The sequence below is a fragment of the Doryrhamphus excisus genome, chromosome 1 (genome assembly GCF_030265055.1).
Source record: "Doryrhamphus excisus isolate RoL2022-K1 chromosome 1, RoL_Dexc_1.0, whole genome shotgun sequence".
In the NCBI taxonomy this organism is placed as follows: domain Eukaryota; kingdom Metazoa; phylum Chordata; class Actinopteri; order Syngnathiformes; family Syngnathidae; genus Doryrhamphus; species Doryrhamphus excisus.
In genome coordinates this window covers 40425540-40443729 of record NC_080466.1, presented here as the reverse complement: position 1 = coordinate 40443729, position 18190 = coordinate 40425540, and the positions used below count along the sequence as shown (strand labels likewise).

At 41.1% G+C, this 18190-nt stretch overlaps 1 protein-coding gene across 10 annotated transcripts in view; it reads left to right on the top strand.

Annotated features, from left to right (window-relative positions):
- The window catches only part of cadpsb (Ca2+-dependent activator protein for secretion b), an 84009-nt gene that overhangs the window by 48944 nt on the left and 16875 nt on the right, over positions 1-18190 (top strand). For 2 of the 10 annotated variants that reach the window (XM_058091552.1, XM_058091124.1), the window contains exons 12-19: positions 6596-6732; positions 6806-6993; positions 8689-8790; positions 8875-8938; positions 10394-10517; positions 11750-11818; positions 14172-14278; positions 16627-16656. In XM_058091552.1, coding sequence (XP_057947535.1) covers positions 6596-6732; positions 6806-6993; positions 8689-8790; positions 8875-8938; positions 10394-10517; positions 11750-11818; positions 14172-14278; positions 16627-16656 — 821 coding nt within the window. Of the gene's footprint in view, positions 1-6595; positions 6733-6805; positions 6994-8688; positions 8791-8874; positions 8939-9497; positions 10356-10393; positions 10518-11749; positions 11819-12638; positions 12672-14171; positions 14279-16626; positions 16657-18190 lie in introns of those variants that run through there. The other 8 variants (XM_058091560.1, XM_058091210.1, XM_058091568.1 and 5 more) reach the window with 6 other exon arrangements.

The window sequence follows — 18190 nt, the reverse complement described above, 5'->3', positions numbered from 1 at the left end:
CGCTAACCACTCGTCCATCGTGCATCAAGGCAATATGTAATATCCAATCTTCCTCAGTCAGCATCCCTTATTGGGGATAAACTATACACCCCCACCTACTCATGGGGAGAACATGCAAACTCCAAGCGGAGAATCAAACCCAGATTTTTTCCCGATCTCCTGACTTTATGGCCTACATGCTAGCCACTCGTCCAACGTGCGGTCTTATCTGTAAATATTCCGTATAATGACAGTACTTAGTATCAAACTCAGTCGACCTTTCCAGGACCTTCTTCTTGACAGTTGCATCATGTACGAGTGTGTTTGCCACTCGGGCGGTACTTAACGTGTAGCTCTCCACTCCTTAAGTACTGACCGTGAATCCACACGACAAACCACTACAGTGGAGTGACGGGGATGGTAAACTCTCTCTTCCTCTATCTCTGTCTTCCTCGTTCTTTCTTCAATTCGCCTCGGCGTCTGCTGTCACACGTCCTCACATGTACTCACACGCCACGGGGTCTCGTGTCGGTATCGGTTGTTGTTTTTGTTGTTTCTTGTTGTTGTTGTTGTTGTTATTTTCTTCTTCTCAGTTGTGTTTTCTTCTTCATGCTTTGCCTGTCTACCCTTCTTCAGTAATGCCGCCAAAGCTGCTCCGTCAGTCAGGGTCTCTCGTGATTGCTCTCCTCCAGCCTTGTTGCTAGTCTTTATGTTATTCTGGTTTGTCCCTTCTTACCCTGCTGTCTTCTAGCTGGACTCAAGGGTAAGTGCTTCCCTGTAGCCGGCACAGCTCAGATAATCCCCGACGATTATCTGACAAATGCAACGCTCCTTCTCTCTGCCTCTGTTTCTCTCTCTCTCTTCTTCTTCTTCCTCTTCCTTCTTCTTCTCCTTCTCCTGCTCCTTCTTCACGTCTCGCTTCATGTCTTTAGATCTTAGTTGAGAACTTTTTTTTGTTCTTCTTTTTTTGACAACCTCCACTTGAGGATCAAATTAGACGCATCCATTCGTGCCAGTATAGGATGCATGTCTTTATTCTCAGAATTATTTGGCTTAGTATTTGGTTAAAGTGGATATTAGAGTTGTTCCTGCATAATTGCCTTCTCTCTTTGCTCACATTGGTGACCTGATCCCTCAAGAGTAAAGCAATATGATAACACGGAAGACAGATTGGCTTGGAATATTAAATACACACATGTATTATTAATATGGTGTCCAAGAGCTGGAAACAAATCTTTAATGTTAGCTCTACAGAACATATGGAATTCATTTGATGTAAGGATGCGAGTGGAGTAGGGGTGTAACGGTACATGGATTCATCATTGGGTTTTTTCCGGATGGGACATTTGCTACGGCACGGAGGCGTACTGAGTTCCCAAGCGAGTTCACATTAAGCGAGGGACTGAACGCTGAAAGTGTAACTGCCTCTTGATGCAGTCACGAATCTACTCGGGGAAAAAAAATTCAGTGCGGCCCAAAATATCTTTTCCTTTCTCTATATTTGTTCCATCAACATCAACTGCCACACAACGGTGTGGGTCGAGGGTCAAACAGGACATTCGCACATAAAAAATACCATTAAAGGAAATTTCTGTTAACGCGTTATTAAAGCATTAACTGTGACAGCGCTAGTAAAAACAAAAAAAAAAAAGGGAAAGGCGGGACCGAGTTTCAAAAAGTGTCCAATAACACCAGAAAAAACTGCCAGAAAAACAGAATGTGAAGCAGCTAAATTGGCAAAATTATTCCTTCGTGCTACGTATTCTTATTCTCTGTTAGACAAGGTGCATTGGAGGTGCGTTAAGGAGCAGAGTTCCAATGCCATCGACTGTTTCGAACAAGCTACGTTCATTATCAATTTGGGTCGTATGAATACCGACCTGCAACGTTACCTGCTAGTAGTGGCGTCACGACACACTCATGAAAAGAGACGATCCACATGAGTGGGTCTACGAGACAAGACTCGATTACTTTTGGCATTAAAATAAAATAAAAATAATTTTAGGCACTAGTATGTCTGACAAAAGGGCTCACTCCGTTCATGCCGTTGTTCTATGGAACAAGCAAATAGAAAAACTGATTACGATTACGGCGTACCGTTACACCCCCAGAATGGAGTCAGTGTTCGGCTTACGCTGCTTTACTGCAGAGGGCTCAATTTGCTTGTTTATGATTTGCTTGTCAAGAGTTGGCAAATATGTATGCGGAGTATTCTGAATGCCAAAGACAAGGAGTAGCTAATGCCGCCCCTTCTTACGATGAAATACTCCGGAACTCCCCACCTGCCCCCTTTCTCCCCTCCTCCTGCTGCAGTAGATGGGCCTGTAGGTGTGGAAGCAAGGCCGGTGGTCCACCTGCAGATAATGATTTGGACTGCCCGTTAATTTGCCTGAATAGGACAACACTTGTGTCATGTCTCCATGAGTTTTCTATCAAGACAAAAGGTTCCATCCATTACCCCCGCTCCCGCCTTCCCCCATTCCCCCAGAGAATGATACAGTTCTGCCTATGTCTACTGTACAGCTTCATGCTATCTACCCATGCACCAAACTGCTACCCTCTTAGAGTTCTTTGGTAGTGACTTGCCTGTTAGTCTGCTCTGTAGATGACCATGAACACACCGCAACACATTCAAGTATTGTCAACTTGCAAATGCGTAGAGAGAGAAAGAGAATTCCAAGAACCAAAAACTACGGGATTGCAATGAAACATCATGAAATCTGAAAGCGGGACTGCAGATGTGCATGACGTTTTTTGTTAAAGCTCCATGAAAAAGTCACACGTTTTTTTTCGTTTTTTTTTCTCCAAGCATGTGCTTCTATTCTTGTTCTTACGACTGTAACCTGTGCCCACCCACTCATCATGTCCTCACTGATTCTCGACAAAGGAGACACAGCCCAGACACCTCTCGTCACGCTCTCTCATCAGTCTAACACCTTCTTGGTAACGTGGCCACCAGTCCCTCCTCACCTTTCATCCAAAACCTCGTCTTATTGTCCACGTCTTGGTTGTCTTTTCAAAACGTCTGTCATCTCCAGTCCATGCGTCCTCTTCTCTCGCATTTTGTCCTTCAACGCTTTTACTCGCCTCTCAGCGGTTCCTCCTCACATTGGAGCTAACTGTAACCTTCTGTGGGTTCCCTGGTTTAGAGAGCATCTCTGAATGCCACATTGCACCCCCTTTCCCCCTCCTCCCTCCCCACCACGCACCCCTTCAGAAGTTGACAGATGTCGCTTGTGCTCTGTCCAGGCCCCCGCACTTCCTAAAATCAGGCCTCTGCATTCCGCCACACTTCCCCCGTCCGCACCCATCATCACCTTGTCTGAGTGTCACAAACATGACACCTGTCACTCACACAGAGGACATGAACGCATCACCTATCTACACTCACCGGCCGCTTCATTGGGTATGCCTGCACAGTCCAAAGCAAAGAGCTCAATCCAACATTCTGCCTTTACGACGCCAAGTACAGTCACTCTTGGACTGCTGACCTCCTCCAAGGTCAAATGTGATGATACACACCCGCTGCATGCGTCTGGATTTTGTTGTGAAGATCCATAATAGGTAGCTTTATTGTCATTGTAACAAGAACAGAATACAAGAACAACCCTCTTTTGGCATCAGTCACAAGTGGTGTGCGATACTGAGTACAAATGAGGCGTATTATTAATTATTATTAATATTTTAATTTATTACTAGTTGATGTTATTGATTTAATAAATGACTAATTTAATCATTAAGTCATGTATTTATTGATTTTAATTTGAGGTAGCAGGGTGATTATTTAGAACTACTATAAGAATGAAAACTTTATTGACACACTGTCAACGTTTCACACAAACATGCGAATGAAGTATTAATGAAATATTTTGATTGGAGAATCTATTTCAGATCATGAATGCTGGTAATAATAATAATAATAATAATAATAATAATAATAATAATAATAATAATAATAATAATAATAATAATAATGATAATAATAATAATAATAACAATAATAATAATAATAATAATAATAATAATAATAATAATAATAATAATAATAATAATAATAATAATAATAATAATAATAAATGATAAATATGTAGTCCAATATAGTCGATAAAAACTAACAAATAACTAACAAACAAACAAACAAAAAACGCTGAGACAGAAGCACCTACAACACACTTTTGTCTTACATATTTTATATTATATGTATTAACACTGGTTCAAGTTTATGGTCCAACCGAACCGCACCAGAGTTCACTTGCAAGTGGACCGAGGCCCATCTCTTAAGCGGTCTCAATCCACTTGTTTGGTGATGGTGGCGTGCACACTTCCCCAAAGGAACCGTACTAAGACAGCAAACACATCAGAGATCCTTTCAACCAAGTATTACCCTTAGAGAAGTACATTAGTAAATGAGTCACTTGTTATTTTTTTCTTGGCCCATGCGGCACCCCTTAATGGAGTTTTAGCAGCTCTTGCATAATTATTAATATGTAAAACATTTATTCTATGCCGAACACACACACACACACACACACACTTGGAAGTAATAATGTTTAATGCATCACACTAAGAGGGATTTCCAATATTGTGCCCTTCTCTTGTAGCTAATTAAACTGGCCAAAGTAATTAGAAAGAGCTCTCAATATGAAGCAATACAGCCGTGCAACCACTGCAAACTATAATCACATAATAGACATTTCGTTCGGTGAATACATCGGACATCGTTGTTATCTTTGTGAAGGCAAAAGGTTTGATAAATACGCCGCTGATCAAAATGTTAAGACCAGTTGAAAAATGGAATGTACAGTTTGTGAAGAAATGGGAGTGAGATCAAAACTATTTTCAGTAAGCAACTTATTGCAAAGAAGCATTAAAGTTCATTAAGATTATAGCTTTTAAAAGAAAAAAAATCTCGGAAAAAATGTGGATTGTTGAGCTGCATCAGCAAAGCCTCTCGCAGCGCGCCATTGCTGCTGAGGTTGGATGCAGTAATTTTAGATTAAACTTCTTAAAAGTCTTTTGGAACTCAGACATCCAGGTTGTTACTGGTTCCGAGTGCAGTTCAGTAACCATCAGACGCCATCTGGAAGACATCATATGACCACATTTTGTAGTCTGGAAGATTATTATTTCTATTTTAGGGGGATTATTATTATTTTTCATTATGTTTATTATTATTATTATGTTTATTTTTTAAGCTATGATCACTCCCATTTCGTCCAACAGTGCAAGATGGAAATTTTCAGAAATTTTCAACTGGTCTTAAAATTGTGGTCAGGAGTGTACTACACACAGAAAGTTAGGGATATTGGACTTTTGGGTGAAATTCCAGGATGAAAGCTAAAGTGTATTATAATTTTTTTGACCTTCTACAGCAGGGGTGGGCAAATACTTTGACTCGTGGGCCGCATTGAGTTAACAAAATTCTCTGGGGGGCGAGAACATATATTTAAACACACACAAACACTATTTCATGCTCATAATTTTCCTTGAATTATTTGTTCAATTTTATCTGTAAAAATGTTATACTACTATATTCTCATGTCCCGTTTTTCAGGAGCACTTTAAACATCAGAACACATCAAACTATGTCATTTAATTTGACAGTTTTGTTGTTTTTTCACTAAATAAGACATTCAACTTGGAAGTCATGTTGCTAGTTTGTATGTTAAAAGTCAAAATACTTAGAAAGCAATTGGTGGGGCGGATTCAAACGCTTGGTGGGCCGCATGTGGCCCCCGGGCCGTAGTTTGCCCACACCTGTTCTACAGTATAAACCTTTGAGTACACATGACCGACTGTTCGACTCATTTCTGAATGTTGCCGTTTAGCAAGAAGTACTGAAGAATGGAACGGCTTCACCTGTGAATTCAGGTCAATTCAAGGTCAAATTAGCTTAAAGGTTATTAAGTCAAACCTTTGTTTTTGTCCGTGTCAGGTTTTGTATGATTTTGTTGAAATTCTTTGCTACAAATGTAACTTTTTGCGCCTGTTTGCCACGTACGGTACTGTAGTGTAAAAGTGCCCAAACAAAACACACGATGCGTTTTAGCTTCATCCTGAAATATCACCTCAACATTAAATAACGCTAACTTTTGCTGAGTCGTGCGGATTGTGCAGGTGTACCTAAGTTGCAATCAAGGGATGTACTACTACTCAGTCATCACCCATATTCATTGCAGTTTTTCTCAAGTTGTCATAAAAAAAAACCCCAAATGGCAAAACTACAGCACTTTTCCAATTATCCGTGCAGTTGCCATGTTTTCCGTAGCACACGAATATGGCATTGAGAGGAAGAAACATGATTTAAAGCCGCCCTGCAATGCATCAAGGACCGTGACACTGCAAAGACACGTGCATGCACATACAACAGAAGCGCCTGCTGCACCGATACGTCAGATCTCTTTATGCTGTCTGACACAATGCAAGTTGACAATGTGAGCTGTTAATGTTTATAATTTGCCCTTAGAAGAACCCCTACCCCCCTTCACCAACAAAAAAAAAAAAAAAGAATAAAATATTCCCTGATGTTTGTGTGTGCTGACAAAAGACTCAGCGTTCGCCTCACTCACGACGTTTTCTGAACCGTGTGCTTCTCCCTGTGCTGTTGGCTGGATAGATGCTGACAGAGCTCAGAAACATGGCATGGATGAGTTTATCTCCGCTAACCCCTGTAGCTTTGACCACGCCTCGCTTTTTGAGATGGTGCAGCGGCTCACGTTGGACCACAGGCTCAACGACACCTTCTGCTGTTTGGTGAGCTCCTCGCCGTATCCGCTTTTTTCGTGCCAGGGCGGGATTCTAACGATTTCATTGTTGTGCAACACAGGGATGGTTCAGTCCGGGTCAGGTGTTCGTCCTGGACGAGTACTGTGCCAGGAACGGCGTCCGAGGTTGCCACAGACATTTGTGCTACCTGCGTGACCTGCTGGAGAGGGCGGAGAGCGGCGCCATTATCGACCCGACTCTTCTGCACTACAGCTTTGCGTTCTGTGCCTCCCACGTGCATGGGAACAGGTGTGCACAAACCTGTTTTTACAATGGTGTTCCGCTTTAAATATTTTCCAAGCAAACAGTTCAGATGGGAATTTTCAGGATAGAATGAGGAAAAGAATCAACGCATCATCCATGGATTGTTTTGTCTTATTTTTATGTTGTTTGATTTTGAATGTTATACTTTTTATGTTGCTTTATGCAATGATTGTGTTTACGGGACTGTAATATGTTTTTGCAGGCTATTTTTAGGCAGTCTGACACTTCTCATGAGTGGCCGAGGTGCCCCCCCCCCCCCCCCAAAAAAAAAAAAACGGCTTTACCAGAACATGTTTTGTGGATCAGTTATTCATTCATTAATTCATTGATTTTCTACCGCTTTTCCTCACGAGGGTCGCGGGGGTTGCTGGAACCTATCCCAGGGCACATATAGACAAACAACCATTCACACTCACATTCATACCTATGGACAATTTGGAGTCGCCAATTAACCTAGCATGTTTTTGGAATGTGGGAGGAAACCGGAGTACCCGCAGAAAACCCACGCATGCACGGGGAGAACATGCAAACTCCACACAGAGATGGCCGAGGGTGGAATTGAACCCTGGTTCTCCTACTAATCAGTTAATATGGTTAAAAAAATAGATCTTCTTTATTTTTGTCAAGCCGCCACCTTATACGATACAATATACGATACAAGTCAACAGTTTGGACACATTTTATCATCTTATGAGAAATATGTGTCTATACCTTAGACTGGTATTAATATGTACAGTATACACATATTGTACATAAGCATGTGGATACTGATACTGTATGTACTCTATATTCATATATACATTGGTGTCTCGGTTTCTGTTATTACCGTCATTTCAAAAGACTATTGAGCATATCCACCAAATTTAGCTAGTACAAATATTTAGCATACACTATAAACCTTGCAAATTAATTTAAGATTTGTTGATTGCTGTTAGTATTTTGCCCATCATCCACAATCCTTTTGTACATCTTTTTCTTGTTTGATATAGAAACAGCTAAAAAGAGGCTGCTCATTAATGGGACACACCCATTCCGCCTAAAAGTCCATTATTGAAACGCCCCCAAAAAAGCCCCAACCATGTTTTATGGTTTTCCATCCATGCGGTGAGCATACAGTAACAAGTACATTCATGACATGTCTTGATAAAAAGTGTCACACAAGTAATGTCGTGTACTCCAACCTGTTGCTGGTCGCTAAAACTAGCCTGCAAAAAATCAAAATAAATGACAGTCCCATAAATACAATCTGTGTCATGCTTTAATTTTGTGTTATTAACCATTTGCATATGTCCACGTGTTTCCTTGTTTTTTTTTTCTTTGTGTTTTTTTCTTTCTTGTCCTCTGTTGCCGTAGTCTCTTACTGTCCTTATTATTCATCCTCCCATGCGTCCATTAAAGTCAGAGAGGGCCGCAATTACTGGGGGCCGCTGGGCTACGAGGCCCTAACGAGCCCTAACAGCTCCCAGGGGCCAAATCCCGACACTGGCTCTAAACGAGCGCACCTCATATTGAAGTTTAGAAAAAGAAAGGATTCCAAAGTCTGTCAAGATGCCAACAGGTGAGACGTGGTGTTACCTGAACTCAGTAAGCTCTTGTCCAGAACAAGTCAGCCACACAACTGTGTGTGTGTTTTGTGTGTTTTGTGTGCTGTTTTCATGTGTGTTTGTGTGATCCCCACAGGCCGGACGGGCTGAGCACGGTCAAAGTGGACGAGAAGGAGCGATTTGAAGACATCAAGGAGCGGTTGCGTGTGATATTGGAAAACCAGATTGTAAATTTCAGGTGATGCACACTCTGTTTTAAAATCGGTTGTGTATTCGGTCCTGTACTAACCCTCCCTCCTTCTCTCCTCATCCTCCCATGCAGATATTGCTTCCCCTTTGGGCGTCCTGAAGGTGCACTGAAGGCTACTTTATCTCTGCTGGAAAGGGTTTGTAAATATTAAAAATACACATTAATGCATGATATCATTTTTTCAAACCAATACCAGACTGGATGATGCCGTGTAGGAAATAAACATTGTACTTCGGTACGAGGTGCATTATTAAAAAACAAAAAAAAACAAGAAAAACCTCTAAACTGTATTATGGAAAGCAGGAAGTGAACAAATGTAACAGTTACTGATTGTAAAAGTACCAGATGGAGGGGTAGGATTTAATAAGCTTTGCTTCTTCCTACTCCTTTTCGACGTGTGGAACTGTGAACTGATTATGGGATGCACTCAATTGTAATCTGATGCATGTTCAAATGAAATAAAACCATTACCATTACCATGACCATTACATTACCATTACATTACCATTACCATTACCATTACCATTACCATTACCATTACCATTACCATTACATTACCATTACCATTACCATTCTATTACCATTACATTACCAATACATTACCATTACCATTACCATTACCATTACATTACCATTACCATTACCAAACCTGGATCTCCATAATTATGCTTTTCTTGAAATGTGACCCACCCCAGGTCCTTATGAAGGACATCGTGACCCCAGTCCCTCCATTACCATTACCATTACATTACCATTACCATTACCATTCTATTACCATTACCATTACCATTCTATTACCATTGCCATTACATTACATTACCATTACCATTACATTACATTACCATTATATTACCATTCTATTACCATTACCATCACCATCACCATCACCATCACCATTACCATTACCATTACCATTACCATTACCATTACATTACCATTACCATTACCATTACCATTCTATTACCATTACATTACCATTACATTACCATTACCATTACCATTACCATTACCATTACCATTACATTACCATTACCATTACCATTACCATTACATTACCATTACCATTACCATTACATTACCATTACCATTACCATTACATTACCATTCTATTACCATTCTATTACCATTCTATTACCATTACCATTACCATTACCATTACATTACATTACATTACATTACATTACATTACATTACATTACATTACATTACATTACATTACATTACCATTACATTACCATTACCATTACCATTACCAAACCTGGATCTCCATAATTATGCTTTTCTTGAAATGTGACCCACCCCAGGTCCTTATGAAGGACATCGTGACCCCAGTCCCTCCATTACCATTACCATTACCATTACCATTACCATTACCATTACCATTACATTACCATTACCATTACCATTACCATTCTATTACCATTACCATTACCATTCTATTACCATTACCATTACCATTACCATTACCATTACCATTACCATTACATTACCATTACATTACCATTGCCATTACCATTACCATTACCATTACCAAACCTGGATCTCCAAAGTGACTGACATTATGCTTTTCTTGAAATGTGACCCACCCCAGGTCCTTATGAAGGACATCGTGACCCCAGTCCCTCCAGAAGAAGTCAAAGGAGTAATCCGCAAATGTTTGGAGCAGGCCGCTCACCTCAACTACCAGCGGATTAAAGACTACGCTAAAATCGAAGGTAAAGAAAATACCTGTACTGAGCGAATGATGATGGTAAAATGTGTACGTGTTCCAGTTAACGCCTCTATTGAACTTGCTCGATTCTGACTTCATTCCACATACGGAAATGCCCAAGTTTTTTAGTGTTGTCTGTGCATGTTGTCTATGCGTGTTTTAGATTTATTTTTCACGTTCCTCTAACAAACAAACACACTGCAATGAAAACACTTGGAATTTCTTCGGCGATAAGATAAGAAAAGACACTAAAAAGATGGAGACACTTGTCTTGCTGTATCTTTGTCCCAAATGGTGTCACTCACTTTCCAGTTCAATAACTCTATCCTTTGTTTCAGGCCTGCTTTAGCTCTGTGCTGTTCTGTAGTTCAGGTTGTGTAGAGGTGTGTATGTATGTGTGTGTGTGTGCGTGTGTATGAGAGTAAAAATGCATTCAACTCCAACAACAAGTCGAAAAAAAAAAAAAAGCCCTGAGAGCTGTCAGTGTTGATCTCTCGTCATGCCCAGACGTCTGGACTGAGTCACGACTCCCAAAAGGATGCACACCATCACAGCCTCTAGAAACTCCTCTAACCTTCCCTTAACACCCCCGCCTTGAGATACCAGCAGCTCTCTTGTCAGCTCTGCCTCCCCGCTGTCCTCCCTGTCGACTCCGCTTACCTTTACCTCTCCTCTCCCACACAGTTGCTTCAAACTGTACTGGGCGACGTGCGGTTAAGTGGCTTCCAAAGCAAAAGGGATGCTGGGATTGATCCCGCCTTCAACCCGGCATCCGCTACCTTGCATGTGCTTTGAGTGGCATATGACCACAATGACGTAGTGGCGTAGTGTGGGGAGGCGTTTAACCAATCAGTGGGCGTTTGATCACGCTGCATTCCGATGCCAGGCAAAAATATAAATAAATGGCCTCCAAAGAGCCGCACCCGGCTCCTGAACCGTTGGTTCCCTACCCCCGTACTAGGGGGTGCAGTACTCGTTTTGCCCAGCCTGTGGCACCCCATTCTACGCCACTGCACACTGATGCGGTTTAATGCCTTGACAAGAACTGCTTAGGGTGCAAACAAGATACTAAGGAAGCATCCTTACTATCTTCCCTACTGTCCTCGTGAGGCGCCTTCTTTCAAAATGAGCACATTTGACTTCCAGTCTCACCCGGACAGACGTCCTCCCTTTTCAGCTTCCCTCCTCGTCTGACCCCAGCTTCTTGCATGCCTCGATCCTTTTTTTTTTTTGTAGGGAAAAAGAGGGAAATGTATGAGCACCCTGTCTTCTGCTTGGCGTCTCAAGTGATGGATTTAACCATCCGTGAGTACATCCAAAGCCTCCTCTGATCACCTCATCCCCCCGCTCTGCCTCCCCTCTCTCTTTGCCATGCTTCTGTTTCTTTTCTTTTTTTTTATCCGTGGCTTTATGTGTGAGATTGAGTGCCCGGGAAAGAAGGAGTCGAGAGAGGCGAGCAGCACCCTACGATCATTTTTTAAATTCTTATTATTACAAGCATCTGCTTTGGGATGGACATGAATGAGCGGTCTGGTTTGTGAGCTTCTTTCTTTTGGTTTCAATGCACATTCCTTTGACTTGAATGCATTTTTACATTGCTTACATTGATCTCTCCTCCAGTCATGTGGTCTGATCATGTGTCAGTGCTGTGCCGTGGCCGACAGGTAGGCTTTTGACAGCAGGGGGGGGGGGTTAGTCCCGACAGGAGGACGTGATGGGTTCTTTGAGTCGGAGCGCTTTATCTGTTTGTCCTAACTTGACTCCGTTTGTCCCGTCTTGACGCTGACATGATGTTTTGTGCGTCCTGCTGAGTTTTGTCTGTGTGTTAACAAGCGTCTTCTCACTTTTTTGGGGGGGGTCTTTGACATTTTCCCACAGGCTAACGTTTTCGGCATCTCTGTTTTGATTATGTGTGACATGTGACATGTCTGTTGCCTAGAAACCACACTTCCTGGAGCTGAACTCCGCACATCATCATCAGAGGGTGATGAAGAACAACTTTAAAGTGCCCCTCCCTCTCCCTCCCTCCACCCCTCCCACCACTGTTAGTGTGGAAGCAACCTAATAAGCGTCTCTAATTCTAAACATCTCTTCATCTTCTCTCTCCTCCTTTTTGGTGCTCAAGTTGAGAAAGGTCAAAAGGATCAAAAGGATCCAGGTGAACTCATGTTTAGCTTCTGGTTTGGACACACATGTGTATACTGTACACATATATACAGTATATATGTGTGTATACATGCAGACACACACATGCACCCTAAATACTCCAATTAATGCCAATATTCAATTAATCCTCAAAAAAAAAGGCAAATAATCACATTAGGGATAACAGCTGCGGCTGTAGGCAACGTCATGGTGTACTTACCTCTGCAAGGTAGTTTAAGAAGCATTTGTCTGTCGTGGTACACAATAATTACTAGCTGGCTAGCGACAACGCCACAGGCCACTAGTGAAAGTAACGCTACTTATTAGTGGTTCGTGTGCCTTTCTGTCTTGCTATGTAAAATCAATAGAAGTTCTGCTTTACATTTCCAAAATATGGCAAAAATACTTATGTATTTATGTTATCATGAATGCACCTGCTACTATATGCTCACAGCATGGACGGACAACCTTAAAATCTTGTTGGGGGGGTTGGAGTGGGTGTTTTAATAGCAGGCTTTGTAGGCGGAATAGGTGTGTCCCGTTAATTGGCTGCCTTTTTGATTTGTTTTTTACATCCTTAGAAGGCACAAAAAAGAAAAAGACGTGTGTTTATATCTCGCATAATGAAAAAAAATAATAAAAACTGTTAGTTTTTCTTTAATAACAGCCTTTCTCTAATTTGCAGTTTAGGCAAAGACTTGAATTAGAGCATTTAAAGCAGTACATTTGCACATATATTAACGTGCACTTTCCTGTCCTCAAGCACATATTTTATATATAACACCCAAAATATGTGCATGTCTGATTAATTTCTATGGACCACATCATCCATAAAATATATTATACAAACAGATAATAAAGATATGAACATCTTTTTATGGAATGAACACATTTTTCTCGAATCACGACACGCTAAATAATAGAGCAGCCAAGTATTTTAGGTCGTGAGAGCACAGAAAAATGCTAATAATTAAAAAAATCCTATTAAATTGATACAAAATGCTGAAAAATGAGCTCCAGTCAATCAATAGAAATGATCATAAAATATACTGCATATTCAGGCCATCATTGCAATAATGTTACATGTGTGTGTTACATGTTATGTTACATGTGAAGCATCACTGTCGTCCCCTGTTCAAGTGTAATGACATCACCACTCTCTTTACAATGAACAAGCAAATGATTCGGAGCTTTTGCACAACGTAAAGATTCGTTTTCTTAACGAACGACCAAAGTACACAAATAAAGACGTTATTTCTGACCTGCAAAAGCTCCAAACAGATGCTTATTCAGTGGAACTTGTCAGTGTGCATGCATGCAGCACTTCCATCTCCATGTCTACTTTCAGTGTCTGATGTCCTGCAGCCCAACATGCACTAAAAACCAGAACCCCCCCCTCTTCATGTGCTAAATGTGGCAAAATAATCAGAGCTGTCAGATAATACCCCCCCACACTTATATCATGCTCTGTGCTTGACTGACCCCGCTTCCCTCCCTCGTCCTTTTGTCTCAGAGAATGTAGGCCGCTTAGTCACACCTGCCAAGAAGCTGGAGGAAACCATTCGTATGGCCGAGTTAGTCATCGAGGTCCTGCAGCAGAACCAGGAGCACCACGCTGAGGTGAGTGAGCGCCGTCGCTCCTTCTTCTCCAAGCACACTTGCTCTAGTCTCACCAGCTGTTCTATAATTAGTCAGTTAGCTATAAATAAAGCTGCTTTCATCTACAGTTTGCTAAAAAAAAAAAAAAGATCCCTTTAAACTAAGAAAATTGATGCCAGGCCCCTCGTTGAGTATCGTGTGCAGTTGTCGTCCATAAATAGCTCACCCTGAGCCTTATATGGAGTTATTTTGCAGGAGGCAGTTATTGACATTATTTTATTATGTGATGCTTCTATATGCTCCTGGGGTGCGTTCACACTTGTCAGGTTTGGTTCGGTTAAAAGCTGGCAATATCGCCACATGGTAAGGGGGGAATTAATTAACTCAGTCACTAGCAAAGTACCTATTTTTTAATTTTTTTCAGCCCAAACACGCAATCCCAAAGATGTATTTCTACATCTTTTACATTTTTCTTAGCACATGAGGCAAAAAGATGTGATGACACAACTGCACAATAAAAGAGCTCATGTTTGGTGCAGATTTAAACTGTAAAAACAGCCACGAGATGGCACAAGTGCATTTTTACAAGAGCTTGGCATGCATCAAGCCCAAGTAAGAAACAGCTACACAGCAACCAGGAAGTGGAAGAAAATGTTTAAATGTGCACGCGCGCTCAAGCACGCGCACACACACAGTTCTGTTCCAAATGTGCAAATTGTAAATAAATGATTATTTTCACATAAAATAATTTTTTTTGTGTTGTTTATGGCATAGTAGCACTTTGGCATGCTTTCTTTGTAGCACTTTGAGATTTCCGTAATGTAAAGTGCAATATAAATACAATTTATTATTATTATTATTAGTTGTTTATATATTTTGAATAAATATATACGGCTGAATTTGTCCAATTGAAAGTTAAAGTGAAAGCTGTTTTTCCCCCTGATATTTTGCTGAAACAATCATTTCTACTACTGATTGCTAAAGAACAGAAAAAGGTAGAGACAAACTTTCTTTTTCTGATGAAAGATGAGAGTGTAATCTTTTTGGTAGCTACCATGTTTATATAGCCCAAGAACACAAGATTCTGGTGCCTTGAAAAATCATTCAAAATGATCAAAAATGGCCTCAACGCTCCCCACGGACCTTCGTTTTGATGAAAAAAAAATATGAAAAGACACTTTTATTATCTCCTTATTTTAACATTATTCAAAGTAAGTCATTCATTCATGAACAATTCTTAAAAATTAAAAAGATATAAAAATGAACATCAAAATAACCTACAGTATTTATTCAACCCAGCAGACGTTATGAGTTATGTCACAACAACGTTCTTGACTGCACAGCCTATGGCAGGGGTGGGCAAACTACGGCCCGGGGGCCACATGCGGCCCACTAAGCGTTTGAATCCGGCCCGCCAGTTGCTTTCTATAGTAATGGTAATGGTTTTATTTCATTTGAACACGCATCAGATTACAATTGAATGCATCACATAATCAGTTCACAGTTCCACATGTCCAAAAGGAGTAGGAAGAAGCAAAGCTTATTAAATCCTACCCCTCCATCTGGTACTTTTACAATCAGTAACTGTTGCATTTGTTCACTTCCTGCTTTCCATAATACAGTTTAAGGTTTTTTTTTGTTTTTTTTTAATAATGTACCTCGTACCGAAGTACGAGGTGATGTGACCCTACAATGACATAATAATTTGATCACTTCCTGCTTTCCTAATATGGTTTAAGGTTTTTTTTTTTGTTTTTTTGTTTGTCACGTACCGAAGTATGAGGTGATATGACCATACAATGACATAATGGGTACCATAGTAACTGTCAATATAGTGATTTATTGTATTTATTAGTGATTATTTAGCAAACATCAACTGCTTCTAAATATTTCAAATTTTAACAATTTTAACAACAGCTGGCAACATAAGTCAAGTCGGATGTTTGATTCAGAAAAAACAAAACTGTAAAATTAAATTTCGTAATTTGCTGTGGTCTGATAGTGACAGCTGATAGTATGACACTTTTACAGATAAAATTAGACTAATAATTCAATGCAGACTGTCAGAATTATAAGCGTAAAATAGTGCGTATTAAATATATATTCTGCCCCCCCCCGAGACAATTTTGTTAACTCAAAGCGGCCCGCGAGTCAAAAAGTTTGCCCACCCCTGGCCTATGGTCACATGACAAAAATCAGGCACCGACTGCCATTTGTACATTTGCACCAAAGCACAAGTGTGAACGCAGCCTTAGTGGAGAAGGATTTAGCATCACTCCCGACATGTTGAGTAGGCAAATGATGATCCAGTGTGATCCCAGCATGCAGATGAAGCAGATTTATTGTAACTCTTTGAATATGCTTGACAGGCGGCAGTCACAAGTTCTGCGGATCAATCGGTACAGTATTTGGATTTTTTTTTTTTTTACCCTCTCCAGTCCCTTTCACGCACCAACCCTCCCCCACCCCCTTATTGTATGGCATGTGTGCCACTATGGCAAGAAAGCGCCTTCTCTGGAGGCTATTATTAAGAGACAGGGAGGGGGGGTGTCGGCAATATAGGCGACCAAGAGGAGCTTGCAAAACATGACTGTGATCATAACGCATGTCCATCGGGCCATAAAGAGGTTTCCTTTCTCTCCCAAGCATGCAGAACCAGTCAAGTATGCTCCATGTGAACCTCCTCTGACTTTGATCCACCATCCTTCTCCATCTGACAGTTAATGTCCACTCTTGTTCAAGCATTACCCCCCCCACTAAGCTTCTCCTTCTCCATCCCCACTTCTATACTGTCTAAAGAAACCCTCAAAAATACAATATTTGTCATCTTCTTGTGTTCTCACTGTGATTGGTGACTGTCCGTGCAGGGAAAAGAGGTACGTAAGAACACTGAATGGGTCTGTGCATGTCCATTCTGGACTGATTGCATTGACTAAACACTTCAGAGTGGCTGCTACACTGCCATAGAACACAACACAAGGGTCCGAGCACCCCTGAAAAGCGCTATCCTCAGAGCTTGGTGCACCTCAACTGCTTGACTATCTTCGACTAACCCGATCCCCCTACAATCTGTTAGCGAATGAGGTGTACAAGAGCTTTGCTTGTCGCTTTGCGTTTTAACTCACAAGCAGTCGGTAAGTGGACGTGTAAGTACTGCCATTGCAGGACGTGATCCGGGAAAGCATTTTTTGGTAAGATATTTCTCCTTGTAGGGAAGCCTGACCGCTCTAACTAGAGATGCTGTGTGCTGAAGTGAAGGACAACAATGTGCATGCGATGAGTGGCATTCACATTATGTGGGCTATGGGTTTGTTGTATGCGGCTGATGTGAATGGCGGCACCTCTTAGTGTCTCTTCTCGTGGAGCTTGGCAGGGCATGCAGGGAGGTTGCACATCTGCATGACGATAAAGGAGAAAAAGGCAGCAGACATGCGGTACTGCTTGCGCTAACCCTAAGTGCACATATATCAAATAAGTCAAGAAGGACACAACTAAGATGCATCGTGGAAGTGTTTATAAGCATGACGCTACTGTTTGTGTCAGGGCTTTGTCTTTGTTATTGTCAACAAAAAAGCCTACTTAGTTACTTCCGAGCCTCATCCAGTTGTGCTGCATCACATTTCTTTTCGATTATTTTTGTCTTTTTCCGCACCACAGTAAACTACAACCACAAAAATACACGCAATGTTATTTTAGTATCCATTATGTCAGTGATGTACGATCCGATACTGAGCAGAATTCAGGCCGGTTTTTGGCGATATGGATCCAATATTGATACTTTTTGTAAATTCTTTCATATCATAGCAAAAAGAATTTTGAGGTATTTCTTTAATTAATTTATTTTTTGGGGCTGCATGGCGGTCGAGTGGTTAGCGTAGAGACCTCACAGCTAGGAGACCAGGGTTCAGTTCCACCCTCTCTGTGTGGAGTTTG